This window comes from Heloderma suspectum, chromosome 7 (assembly GCF_057233095.1).
Source record: "Heloderma suspectum isolate Gila_16-S chromosome 7, 16-S_ref, whole genome shotgun sequence".
Taxonomy (NCBI): Eukaryota; Metazoa; Chordata; class Lepidosauria; order Squamata; family Helodermatidae; genus Heloderma; species Heloderma suspectum.
The window spans coordinates 123932861-123946694 of NC_139464.1; the positions used below are offsets into that span (position 1 = coordinate 123932861).

Below are 13834 nucleotides of genomic sequence, written 5' to 3' on the forward strand. Positions count from 1 at the left end.
AGGCCTTCGGCCTGTAAGTGGGTCTGTTGGGTTGGGTGCTGTTTTTTACTTTTTTGTTTTTATATTTTTTAAATTCTGTAATTGTTATGTTTTTGTTATATTTTAATGTATTGTTTTATTGATTTAATCAATTTTAGTTGTGCCTGTAAGTCACTTGGAGTGCAATTTTTTGGTAGAAAGGCAGGATACACATCAACTAAATCAATGAATCAATCAATCAATAGTACAAGGAAGTATACTTCTGACTCCCTGTACACACCAGAACTGTCTGTCACTTGAGGCACAGGTGAACTCAGTGGCACGGAGCACTTTCTATCAGCTGAGGCTGGTATACCAACTACGCCCTTATCTGGACAGAGACAGCCTAGCTACAGTTCTCCGTGCTCTGGTAACTTCTAGTATGGATTACTGCAATGCGTTATACGTGGGGCTGCCTTTGAAAACAGTCCGGAAACTTCTTGCTGCCCTATTTTGGACCAGCTGATTGTTAACAGGGACTGGTCAATGAGCTCATATTATGCCAGTACTTTTCCAGCTGCACTGGCTGCCAGTCCATTTCCGGGCCCGATTCAAAGTGCTGGTATTAACAATCAGAGCCCTAAACGGCTTGGGACCGGGTTATCTGAAGGATCGCCTCCTCCCATATGTGTCTGCCCAGACCTTAAGATCATCCTTAGTGGCCCTTCTCCACGCACCCTCGCCAAAGGAACTGTGGTGGGTGGCTACTAGGAGGAGGGCCTTTTCTGCTGTGGAATGAGCTCCCTAGGGAGGTTCGCCTGACACCCACATTGTATTCCTTCTGGCACCAGGTGAAGACCTTTTTATTTTCCCAGGTATTTTAGCATTTTAGCTTTCTAAACTTTTAGCTTCGTTGTATTAAATCTGTATTTTAAACTCCTGCACTGCTGCTAGGTTTTATTGTGGTTGTATTATTATATTGTGGTTTTAATGTTCTATATATTTTAAATTGTTTTATTGTGTGCTGTTTGGTTTTAATTTTTGTGAACTGCCCAGAGAGCTTCGGCTATTGGGCGGTATAGAAATGAAATGAAATAAATAAAATTGTCTACAAAGTAGTAGAAAGTATAGTAAAATGTCATAGACAGTTCCCTGTTCCCTGAACAACTTCACTGCTCTATATTGCTGCCCGTTATGCCTGGAACTGCATCTCAGAATGCCTCCATTCAACCACCTCCTCACTTATTTGAAATCTCTCCACAAAACTCACCGTTTCTGGGAAACCTTTGAAACAACCCACTAATCCCAATACCTTTTTGTTACTAAGCCAAAGTATGTGCAATTTAAATAAACAAATAATGCCCCCGCCCCCACGCTGCCTGTTTATCCATGCCTACAATTCTCTCCCTTTCCTCTATTATGACTATTTTAGATTATAAGTCCCTCGAGGTAGGGAACTTTCAAAGCTGTTCTTTGTACAACACCAAGTACATAGATGAAGATGATGAGGAAGATGAATACAAATACAGCTTGCATTTAAGTGCTAACAAATGTCATTTGCGAATTGAAGTCAATTCAAACATTTTACTGGCAGAATTCTAAATTTTTTACCATGAAGATAGCAAACATGACATTGTATGACATACCTTATTGCAGATGTAGCAAACACCTGTCCATTTGATCCTACACTCAGAACAATAATTGAAGCTATTACGACAATGAGATCTGTTGACAAGTGGATAATTGAAACTGTTAATATGTATGAACACCATCCAAGGGAAGGGGAAAACCCTTCTAGAAGATACAAGTTTGATGTTTCAATGTATTAATATTTTAAAAACCCCACCAAAGTGTAAAGTTCACTATTTTTTCAGAGAATTGAAAGATGTTATTATAAAGGCATTTACGCACACTCTTCCCACTATCATATCTGCTTACAGGTTTTGCATGTTTTGAAGCACTTCAAAAACTCGCAAAGTCCTTTTGACCAGAGACAACAGTGAGATAAATATATGTATTTATCATGGGGGAAATGCTGCTATCATCATAGTTATTATTATTTATAAATTGCTTAGTGATGTGCTACTGTACCATTTTCAACTCAAAAACAATAATGCTACCTAGGAAAATCATAATCAAGGACAGATACGAACCACAAATGCATTACTACTACTGCTACTACTACTAAGTTCCCAAGACTAATAAAAATATCCATCTAGAAGCATTAGTCAATTCGAGTGTTCATAAAGCCAGCATATTCCCTCCATTAAAGAAGCTCAAGGGCTCAGTGCAAAGATATTTAATATTTAAAACAGGTCTCACCTATTATCGATATAGGCTTCCTAGCAAAACGTATTCTTCCTTTAATACCAACGTATTTGCTCCTGCAACCGGCAGACCAGAGCCTCACCACATATTCAGCACCAAAAAACACCACCAAGACAATTTCCTGAAATAAAAAATAATATCTAAGGCTTATTTTTATATGTATTAAGCTTTTACCATTGTTTTACTATACATCAGTCACTTTGAGAACATTTCAAAGGTGGTACAGAACTGTGGTAAATATAACTAACAAAATAACTTGAGTGTTCTTTTAATATTCTCCCCTTTTTCCTCAAAGTTACAAAGACAAAAGCATGGGCTTATAAAACCACTTCTCTACCACCTCTACAGGAAGACAGAATAAGCACACACACATGCTTGAGAATCACCATTGCAGAAGCAAAAGGGCTATAAGACAGCTTGATTTGCTTCTGTCTTAACCTGTTGGGCACTTGCAAGGTTTTTTTTTTCGGGGGCAGTGAAGGTGTCTTTCCAAAACTAGAGAATTTGAAGTATACATTTACTTTAGTGAACTGTTATCCATGTAGTATCAAATAGATTTCTGCACTGATTTATAAAAAAAGACTGAAAAGTCAGAAGGTGAGCTCTGTCCTGTTTTTGCATCACTTCTGAACTGACTAATTAAGTAGCCCTGTCCAAACATTAAGACGCTTGTCAATTCAAACATTTCAGTTTTCCTCTTATAGCCTTCAACACAGGTTCCCAGTTAAACCAGATCAAGCCTCAAAAGACCATCAGTGTGAATGCTCTGACTCATACCACACCTGCTGTTGGACATCTGTGAAAAAGATCCACAGGAGCGGCTCTAGCGTTCCGAATACATCAAGATGCTTCCTCCAATTATTCCATCTCAACCTGATTATACATCAGCTCATGACCTTATCCAGGTAACATTGACTTTGAATCCCAGAATATTCTTCTACATAACTTATCCATAACTTATCCTATAAAGTTTCCAAGAGTTTTCAAAAGCATCTAAAGGAATCACTCAAGGAGCGGTCTTGCAGTTTCAAAATGCTACCTACGCATTACAAATACACTACAATTTGTTTCTAATCACAAACTTTGGCTTTGCTACTCAAGTGCTCTTTAAAAGGTAAAGGTAAAGGTGTCCCCAACCAGTCGTGTCCAACTCCAGGGTGCAGTGCTCATCCCCGTTTCTAAGCCGAAGAGCCAGCGCTGTCTGAAGACGCTTCCGTGGTCATGTGGCCGGCGTGACTGAACACCTAGGTGCACGGAACGCTGTTACCTTTCCCGCCGAGGCGGCGCCTGTTTATCTCCTTGCAATTTCTTGCTTTCGAACTGCTAGGTTGGCAGGAGCTGGGACTGAAGACGGGAGCTCACTCCGTCACGCAGCACCAGGGTCTCGAACTGCTGACTTGCCGACCTTCCGGTCTGCAGTTCAGCGTCTTAACCACTAAGCCACCGCGGCCCCGCTCAAGTGCTCTTTACTGGAACACTAACTGTAGTTTAAACATAAAACAAAAGCAATGCCTTCTAATGAAAATGGGGCTTCATTTGAAAACCTTGCAACTATGGAAATAAGTTGCTTAATGGAAATAGCAGGGCAGAACTGGTTTTAATCATGGCTAGATTTAAGACACTGGAAAACTGTAAATGATGTTATGCCCTTAACTTACTGGTCGCGTTCAGATGTCACTTTAAGCTATGGTGGCTTAATAAGCTACTCACAGTAGCTTATTTGGAAATAAGGTACTGTTATCCCCCACACAATCGGCCAGATAAGCTACTATGAGTAGCTTATTTTTCCCATCCTCACCCCTCCTCCCTCTCCAGTCCTCCCAGTCTGCCAGATGGTATCCCAGCTTCCCTTGCATTGCAATTTTCACGGAAAAGTGAGCAGTGTCAGTCTCATCATGGAGGGCTGTAAATGTGACTCCTTGTAGTAGCGCGATCGTGCGATCAGGGGAGACTGTACCGCACACCTCCGTTCCCCTATTCTGCAGTTGCCTCTTTTTCCTTTTTTCCACAGTAGCAATCAGGAAGGTCTGTCACTGTGTGACTTAGCTGTAGTGCAGCCCATGATAGCACGTTCAGGGGAGGTTGTCATTGTACTGGGGCAGCTTGTATTGTACTTCCCAACTTTGCTTTTTGACAGAGAAGTGGCCAGAAAAGGGAAATGGGGCTTGGGGCTATAACTCCTTCACAGTTTGCTGGAATGGGGCGAAATTATGCAGGTGGGATGCCCTCATGGGGAGCCTTCAGATGCTGTAGTGGATAATTGTGCAAATTCACTTCTTCATGGAAAGGTGTGCATGAAAGGAAAAATGGGGCTATAACTCTGACAGTTTGCTGGTTTAGGGCAAAATTCCATAGGTGGAGACCCCTCGTGGGGAGCCTCCACATGCTGTACTGAGTAACTGCATAATTTTGCTTGTTCATGGAAGAATGAGCAGTTTTCTCCCCTATTCACCTATTTTCCCCTATTCCGCAGTTCATATAATAGAATCATAGAATAGTAGGATTAGAAGGGGCCTACAAGGCCACCGAGTGCAACCCCCCAAAAGTTGCCCTTTTTTTTCCCCTTTCCACTTTTGCGCATTTTCACAGCAGTGATCAAGGATCTTATTCTCTACTTTTTCTTTCTCCTAGTCAGAAATGCACAAATTTTATTTATTTATAACATTTCTATCCCACCCTATTTCATTAAGATCTCAATGTGGCATACAGATAAAATCAATGTAAACAATATAAAACAATAAATAATTTAACACCTAAAAACATATTAAACTATTAAACAAGCTAAAACCAGTTAAAATCTAAAATAATAAAACAGTTTAAACAATGTGCTAGGGAATGCATTTAGCCCTCAAAGGCTTTGGTAAAAAGCCACATTTTTACTTGGCACTGAAACAAAATCAATGTCTATGCCAATCGGGCCTCCAAGGGGAGGGCATTCCATAACCGGGGTGCCACAGCAGAGAAGGCTCTCTCCCATGTCCCACCATAGTGTATGTCTCGTACTGATGGGATGCAGAGGAGGGCCCCTCCAACAGATCTCAGTTCTCAGGCAGGCATATATAGGGAGAGGCGCTCCCTCAAATATCAAGGCCCCAAGCTGCTTAGGGCTTTAAATGCCATCACCAAAACCTTGAATTCCGACCAGAAGCGTATTGGCAGCCAGTGCAATTCCTTTAAAACTGGTGTTATATGGTTTTTATGAGGTGTTCCGGTCAGCAGTCTAGCTGCTGCATTTTGCACTAGCTGCAACTTCTAAGTCATCTTCAAGGGCAGCCCCACATAAAGTGCATTGCAGTAGTCTAATCAGGAAGTTACCAGCATGTGTATTACTGTGGCTAGGTTATCCCTGTCCAGGAAAGGCCATAGCTGGCAGATCAGCTGAAGCTGGCCACAGAGTCCACCTGGGGCTCCAGTGACAGGGATAGATCTAGGAGTACTCCCAAGCTACACACCTGCTCCTTCACGGGGAGGGAAACCCCGTCCAGGAAAGGTCACTTACCCAATTCCCAGACTTGGGAACCACCAATCCACAGAGCTTCTGTCTTGTCAGGATTCAGCTTCAGTTTACTGGCCCTTATACAGCCCATTATAGCCTCCAAGCACTGGTCCAGCACCTTCACCGCCTCAGCCGACTCCAACGACAAGGAGAAATACAGCTGAGTATCATCAGCGTACTGGTGACACCCCACCCCCAAACTCCTAATGACCTCTCCCAACGGCTTCACATAGATGTTGAACAGCATGGGTGATAGAATAGAACCCTGTGGTGCCCCACAGCTTAAAAGTCATGGGGTAGAACAGGAATCCCCCAATACCACTCTCTGGAATCAGCTCTGCAGGTAGGAGCAGAACCACTGTAGCACAGTGCCCCCAACTCCCATCCTGCAGAGCCAATCCAGTACGACACCATGATCAATGGTGTCAAAAGCCGCTGAGAGATCCAGGAAGATCAGCAGGGTGGCACTCCCCCTGTCTTTCACCCGGAGTAGGTCGTCAGTCAGAGCAACCAAGGCCGTTTCAGTGACGTACCCTGGCCTGAAACCAGACTGAAATGGGTTCAGATAATCAGTTTCCTCCAGGAATGTCTGAAACTGCCCAGCCACCACATGCTCAAGCACCTTGCCCAAAATGGGGATATTGGCAATGGGGCGATAGTTCTCACACACCTCTGGGTCCAGAGAGGTCTTCTTCAGGAGTGGGTGCACTACAGCCTCTTTCAAGGTGGCAGGAACCACCCCGACACAGCGAAGCATTTACCACTCCCTGGACTCACCCAGCCAATCCACCCCTGCTAGATCACATAAGCCAAGATGGGCAAGGGTCAAGCCTACATGTGGTGGGCTGGACTGATTCAAGCGTCTTGTCCACATCATCAGGCTGCAACAAATGAAACTGATCCTAGGAAACACAACCAGACGGAACACTGGACACCTCCCCAGACTCTGCAATAACTGTGGCATCAAGTTCTGAGCAATACGAGCAACTTTCTCCTCGAAGTGCCTAGCAAATTTATCACAGTACATGACCGAGGGTTCCAATCCCAGTTTCTCTGAGCCTGAGCAAAATCCCAACAGGCCCTTCGCTACTCGGAACAATTCTGCTGAGCGACATTTCGAGGATGAAATAATAGATATATAGCAAGATTTTTTTTTGCCATCCTCACTGCTACATAATAGGCACAATGAAGAGCCTTTGCTAATCTTGGATCATACTCGCTCCGAGACCTGCACTGAAGCCATTATCTGGCCTGTTTCATTGCCCGTAGATCTTCTGTAAACCAAGGTGAATTACAGGCTCCACAGCACCAGAGTGGGCGCTTAGGAGCGATTGTACCTATGGCCTTTCCCATCTCACCATTCCATAGTGAGACCAAGGCCTCGACCGAATTACCAGCCCTATCAGCTGGAAAACCCCCCAGAGCATTCAGGAATCCATCGGATTCCATATGTCTCTGGGGGAAGACCATCTTAATTGGTCCCCCACCCCTGCAGGGAGGATCTGCTACTGCCAATCCAAACTTCACAAGGAAATGATCTGACCATGACAACAGGGTTGTTGAAACACCCCTCAAAACCAGAACATCCCTCATCCGTCCAACAGCAAAAACCGGGTCCAGGGTATGTCCTGCCACATGTGTCAGGCTGGTGATGTACTGAGACAGCCCCATGGCTGTCATGGTTGCCATGAAGTCCCAAGCAGGCCCTGTCAGGATAGCCCTGGCATGGATATTGAAGTCTCCCAGAACCACTGTCCTAGGGTGCTCCAACACCACCTTTGAGACCACCTCAGCCAGCTGAGGGGAAATGTGCATTTGCGCATTTTCACAGTAGCCATCAGGGAGGTCTGCCATTGCATGACTTTGCCGTAGCGTGGTAGTGCGATGATGAGATCAGAGGAGGCTGTAATTGCCAGGAGGAAAGCCTGTCAGTGTCTTCCTTCACTGGAGCGGGGTCATGCAATAAGAGATCAGGGAAGGCTGTACTGTATTGTGGATGGCCAGAACAGAAAAAATGGGGTAGGAGCTCTAGCTCCTTGACAGTTTGCTGGAATGGGGTGAAATTGCACAGCTGATGTCCCCTCCGGGGGACCCTCCAAATGCTGTAGTGGATAATTGCGCAGTTTTGCTACTTCATTGAAAAGTGACCAGAGAAGGAAAAAGGGAGTGGGAGCTATAACTCCCTGACATTCTGGAATGGGGCAAAATTGCACAGGGTGGGGTGCCCTCATGGGGAGCCTTCAGATGCTGTAGTGGATAATATTATTAATTGCACAATTTTGTTTCTACATAGTAAAGAAACATTCCCCCCTATTTCTCAAGTTCTGCAGTTTCAAAGTAGCGATCAGGTACGCCTGTCATTGTGTAATTTCACTGTAGCAGGGTAGCACAATAGCGCAAGGCTGTCATTGTACGAGGCTGTCATTGTACTAAATGTTCCTCAACATTTTTATTAATGACTTGGAGGAGGAGGTGCAGGGAATGCTGATCAAATTTGCAGATGCCACAAAATTGGGTGGGATAGCTAATACCTTGGAAGACAGAAACAAAATTCAAAACGATCTTGATAGACTGGAGTGCTGGGCAGAAAACAACCGAATGGCATTTAAGAGGGATAAAGGCCAAGTTCTGCACCTAGGAAAAATAAACCAAATGCACAGTTACAAGATGGGGGATACTTGTTGCTCAGCAACACTACAAGAGAGAAGGATCTTGGAATTGTTGTAGAACCATGTACTCTGGAAATAAAAATAAATCCTTCAGCTGAATCTGCCTGAGTCTATGAAAAGGAAAAGATTTCCTCGCTTTCTTTGCATGCTCTCAGTCTGTTGAAGTCTATAACCTCAGCTAGTCAGTAGTTTAGCTGAAGAGTCAGTTTGACAAGGGAGTGTGAGTCAGCAAGCCAAGAGCCACACTTTATTCCACAAAAATGCCTGCCACCAAGTCCCATGGTCACAAGCAAGCCATACCTTCTGCCTCTGGGTTGGGAGCTGGAGGGCCACATGGTACCACAAAGATGGCGAGATTTGGCTTCTGGTTTACACCAAGAAAAGCACTTCAGTGAAAACACTGGATAGCTTTCTAAAAAAAACAGCCAAGGAGTCTCACAGCTTAACAGGTGGTCTTTCCAGGGGTACAACTGAAACTACCTACATGGAACTCTTTGCTGGAAGCTCATTTGCTGCTGTATATACTTCTTATCTGAAGAGTATTAGCATCAGCTGAGACACGTTATTCAGTAATCATCTCAAAAAAGAATAGAACCAGAAAAGCCATTGATTTCCAAAAGGGAAGTTGTATTTTCCTCCCATGTTCTCTGGTTTCCAGTTTTCTATCGGTCATGTAAAGTCTGACGTTGGATCCTGGTGGCGAGAAATAATGAGTTCTGCCTAATGGTCAGCATTGAGGCATAGGACCGAACCATGCCTCTAGTTTGGTAATCGTGCATACTTCAGCTATGTGTGATAGGTTTCCTTACGCTGGTGTAAGTGCACATGGTCTTGATTCAAATCAGGAACACAACAATCCAGGAAGGGGGTGGTAAAACTCCCTGCCCATTTTTTCCTGACATTCCACACATACACTCCACCGGGGCGGGGGGAGGGAAGAAAAGTCTCCAGTGACTCCAAATAACTTTGAGGGGGGGAGGGATTAAAAGTGGAAAAATTGTCAGTGCAACAAATTGAAAATTAGCAAAAGAACAGAAGAGATACAGCTAAGATTGTATTGTTTGGTTATGTGAAAGATCTGATTCTTAATTAAGATACAGAATTGGATACATCGAATTGGATTGATGGTTATGGTTGATTTCTTGAGATTGCTTGCTTGAAGTTGTTTTAGATATATTGCCTGTTTGTGTATTTTTTATGTAAATGGCATTTAACCTCTGTATACTGTATTTTTAAATGTTTTTAATCTTTGTAAACAGCCCAGAGAGCTTTGGCTATTGGGCGGTATAGAAATGTAATAAACAGTAATAACAAATGTAATAAATAGTAACACATAAATTAATGAGTTGACTTTCAGTCCAAATAAGACCCCTCAAAGTGAGTTACAGTTAAAACAATTTAAAAACTTTTAAAAAATTAAAACTTACTCTAAAAAAAGTAAACTTTAAAAACAATCTTAAAACTTTAAAAACAGCACCAACAGCAGAAATGAAAAGCAATTTTAATTTTTAAAATTGAGAAATTTTCTCAGCTGCCAGAAGTTGTATGACAGCTAAGGGCACAATCCCATGCATGTTTGGACAGAAAAAAGTCCGATAACTCCTAGCATTCCACAGCCAACATGCATAGGATTGTGCCCTAAATTGAAAACTCCATTTTCTTCCTCTATGTTAAACTGGTTGAATAAGATATAATCAACTGCATATAAGGAGAGGTCCTTCTTTCCCCCCCTTTTTGTAATGATTGTATTTTGTATGTATTTTTTCTTGTTGTATAAGTAAATTAAAATGATTAATATTAGATTTTAAAACCCACATCTAAGTACTAAGAGATGTTGGTTTTGTATAGGGGGAGGCGTACACAGGAGTCCGGAAATGGTTTTTATTCAATTTGTGCCTCACAAAGGATGTTGTACTTCATCCTCATTGTTATCTCCTGCCACATCATATAGTAGCTCACTGAAGCACAAAAAGACGTAGTGTGACATGATGTAACATGACTCAACACAGTATTCAAGCAACTCTTAGACCCTTTCGGAAAGGGAGGCTGCAGAGCCGGCCAAAGACATTTTAATGTCTGAGGAAGAGCAAGAGATGGCAGAAAAAGTACAATATGAATGCCTTAAACAAACATTTGCTGCCTTTTCATGACACCCAAAATCTGCTGCCTGAGGCGGCTGCCTCGCTTTGTCTAATGGGAGGGCCAGCCCCAGCAGGCTGCCACATAACACTTCAGTTAAATATGTAGATCAAGATCACAGTACTGTCACCTACAGTACAATGACTATATGAATATGTATAACATCACATGGAAAGCTGCTTTATGCCAGTTCAGATCATCGGTCCATCTAGTCCAACGCTAGCCACTCAAACTGGTGCCATCAGGGCAGGACTCTGGAGTACTCGTGTAGTTCGGCCCACTCAGCGGAATGAGCAAGTGGGCCCCCAAGGGCTGCCGAGGGAGCTTACTACTTTGAAGTAAGTGGAGTAAGACACATTACCATCTAAGGGGGGGCGGGGGGGAGTGTCCAGTAAGACAGTTAAATCCAACCTAAAATTACGTAACTGCACCATGGTTGACTGTAAGCAGGTCGGTCTTCTGGCAGAGGCCTTTGTTAGCTATCTGTCAGGAGCACTCTGGCGGCTTCTCCCAGTAGATTCCAATAGCCAACTCAAGAAAGGATTTCTTTTCAAAGCTTTAATCCTTGTACAACTTAATGACTCTTTCAGATGCTAATCACCAGCGACTAAGCAAGGAACAGCAGGTAGCCTAAGTTTCAAGTAGTCAGTTGATCCCCGTTTGAAAGAGAGTCACTTGAAGACCCAGAACTTATGGGCTAGGGAGAGATCCTCCCTCTTTCCCTTGGGTCCACGGGAGGTGGACGTTGCTTGCACGCCAAACGGGCGCTACGTCTCCTTTCCGCACCCTCCATCACTCGTTGCTCTTTGAGTCTGTGTCGAGCGTCTAAGAAGCCCCCCTCCCACACTCCCTCACTACCTGGGTCGCTCTCCATCTCTGGAATGCTGGCAGGAGGAATCTCTGCCAGGTGCTGAGCCTGGGAGGGATAAGCTGGCCCCTCTCCCACGGATAGCTGTTCCTCCTCAGAATCCGAACTGCTCTGAGGCTCTCTGGGCTCAGTTTCCACCCTGACACTATCCAAGATCCTCTAACTGGAGATGTCAGGGACTGAACCTGGGAGTTTCTGCTCTACCAGCAAGAGGTGACCCTTCATATGTTTAGGAGGCTGATATTTAGTACCAACATGGCTATTTTTGACAACAGACGGTGAATACTTAACTCTTTAGATGCAACAGTTTAGACTACTATGAGATTATCCAACAGAACACTAGGAGTAACAGGACACTAGTAACTAGGACAATAGTGTCACTTTGGGATATCTATACTATATGCTGCCAAGTAGTTGTGTTAAGTAACTTTGTAGCTTCTGTACACTTTACTGAAATTTCCCTAGCACAACAGGCACAGAAAGGGCTGTCGCAGATGGCATTAGCAGCAAAACCGAGAGGCAAAGCTATGCATGAGGAAATGTATGCCACAGTTAAATATGAATTAATCTGCTAAAAGTGTTTAGCAAATCAGAAGTCATATGCTCAGGTTTTATAATGTTCAGTGGAAGTCAGTCAAGAGACACTTTAGCAAAGCTCACAGTATCTTCAAATTAAAACTCAAGGAATTTAGTGTTCAGGAGAGGACCACTCCTTCCCTCAGACATTCACACCCAGACTGGATACTGCTGACTGAAACAAAGACAGATATTCCTTTCAGTGATAGTATAGTAACTATGCTATAGATGGATACCCTAGTTCTGGAGATATATTGCCCCTAGATTTTGTTTAAATGCTGTACTGGTCTCTTTTCATTCAGTTAAACCTGAAAGCATTGTTCTAATGAAGCAATGGCTGATTTTCTGTATTCTCATAGCCACTCCATTTTAAAGGCAATAATCCATGAGATAGAAATTAGAAATATAATTCAACAAACACACACCCGTAAAACTGCAACCATTTACCTGTAAAGGCGCATGCAGTGAGTTCAAGATGCCTTATTCCAAAGAGTACAAACAGAAATCCTATGTCTACTCAGGACTAAGCCCTATTACATTCAGTGGTCCTTACTCTGAGTAGACACGTATAGGATTGTGATGTAACAGTACAATCCTAGATATGTCTACTCAAAAGTAACTTCCAATGAATTCAGTGGGACTTATTCCCAGGTTAGCGTGCAGGGGATTGCAGCCTATGAGTATCTTACAAAATAGACAATTTTAGTTTCAGCGTTGGCTTTATCAACTTTTCATAGCAAGATCCTAACAGGTCTACACTACAGACATTGCATCCAATATTTTAAGTTAGATCACTTACCATCCAAAAAAGTGTCCCAGTGGCAAATTCTGCATAATGTTCTATAGTGGACAGAACACTGAAAATTAAACAAACCAGTACCAATAGAAATCTGTAGGAACAAAACAAAAGAATATGTGCTCAGTGATGACTGAAAAACTGTAGTTTACCTCAAAGGCATATTTCATGTATTGCTACTTGCAGTTTTCCCATATCTTAAAGCAAAGACCCAATGCTGAGCTCCCAGAAGCATTAAAATTAAGTCTTATTTAAATTTTTAATGAAAAATTTAAATGAAAGCAAGTCCTATGTATTCTTGGCTTTCTAAAACAGTGCCTAATTTGGCAGAAAAACTATTTAGAAATGTTAGCAGTAAAATCTGTGTGCTACTAACCATAAATACTTTAGGATGCATAGAAACAAACATGATTATCTCATCAACTGATGACCACCAATTTGTAAGTTTGCAGATTAAATTCCATTCAAAGGGGTGGTACTTGCAGAAATACATGGTATGCTGATCCTTTGGAAAACCTTTAAAGAAAAATTAAGAGAGTATGGGCTGCCCCAAAGAAAAAAGTATGCTAATATATATTCAGGAGCAGTGAAGGCACCAAAGAAACAATATCTCTCTGCCTCTATTGAATCCTCAATGTGCCACCCAGTGGAACTTCTCAGGAATCAATTGTTTGGGGTTTACGTGCTGGCCCTAAGGACTCTGGATCCATCAGGGCGCACTGTGATATGTTTGCAAGGCAGAAACTCTTGCATCTGCTGGGACTTACACTCTAGTGGTACAGGAGGTTAATCAGATGAAGTATCCAGAGCACAGTCATGTCCAGTTTTGTTGGACGAGTTTCAATTGCTACAGCTCGAGGATGTTGACAAAGTACTCAAACAGGTTCATGTGACCACTTCCATATCAGAGCCTTGCCTTTCCTGGCTTATTAAACCTGGTAGGGAGGGGATTGAGGACCGGAAGGCCTGGCGTGCTATGGTCCATGGGGTCACGAAGAGTCGGA

At 43.0% G+C, this 13834-nt stretch overlaps 1 protein-coding gene across 1 annotated transcript in view; it reads right to left on the reverse strand.

The window, feature by feature from the left end:
- LOC146340295 (potassium voltage-gated channel subfamily KQT member 1-like) overlaps positions 1 to 13834 on the reverse strand; it is a 474824-nt gene that overhangs the window by 441257 nt on the left and 19733 nt on the right. Inside the window, 3 exon segments of the mRNA XM_084811380.1 lie at positions 1605 to 1683; positions 2281 to 2407; positions 12834 to 12924. Coding sequence (XP_084667506.1) covers positions 1605 to 1683; positions 2281 to 2407; positions 12834 to 12924 — 297 coding nt within the window.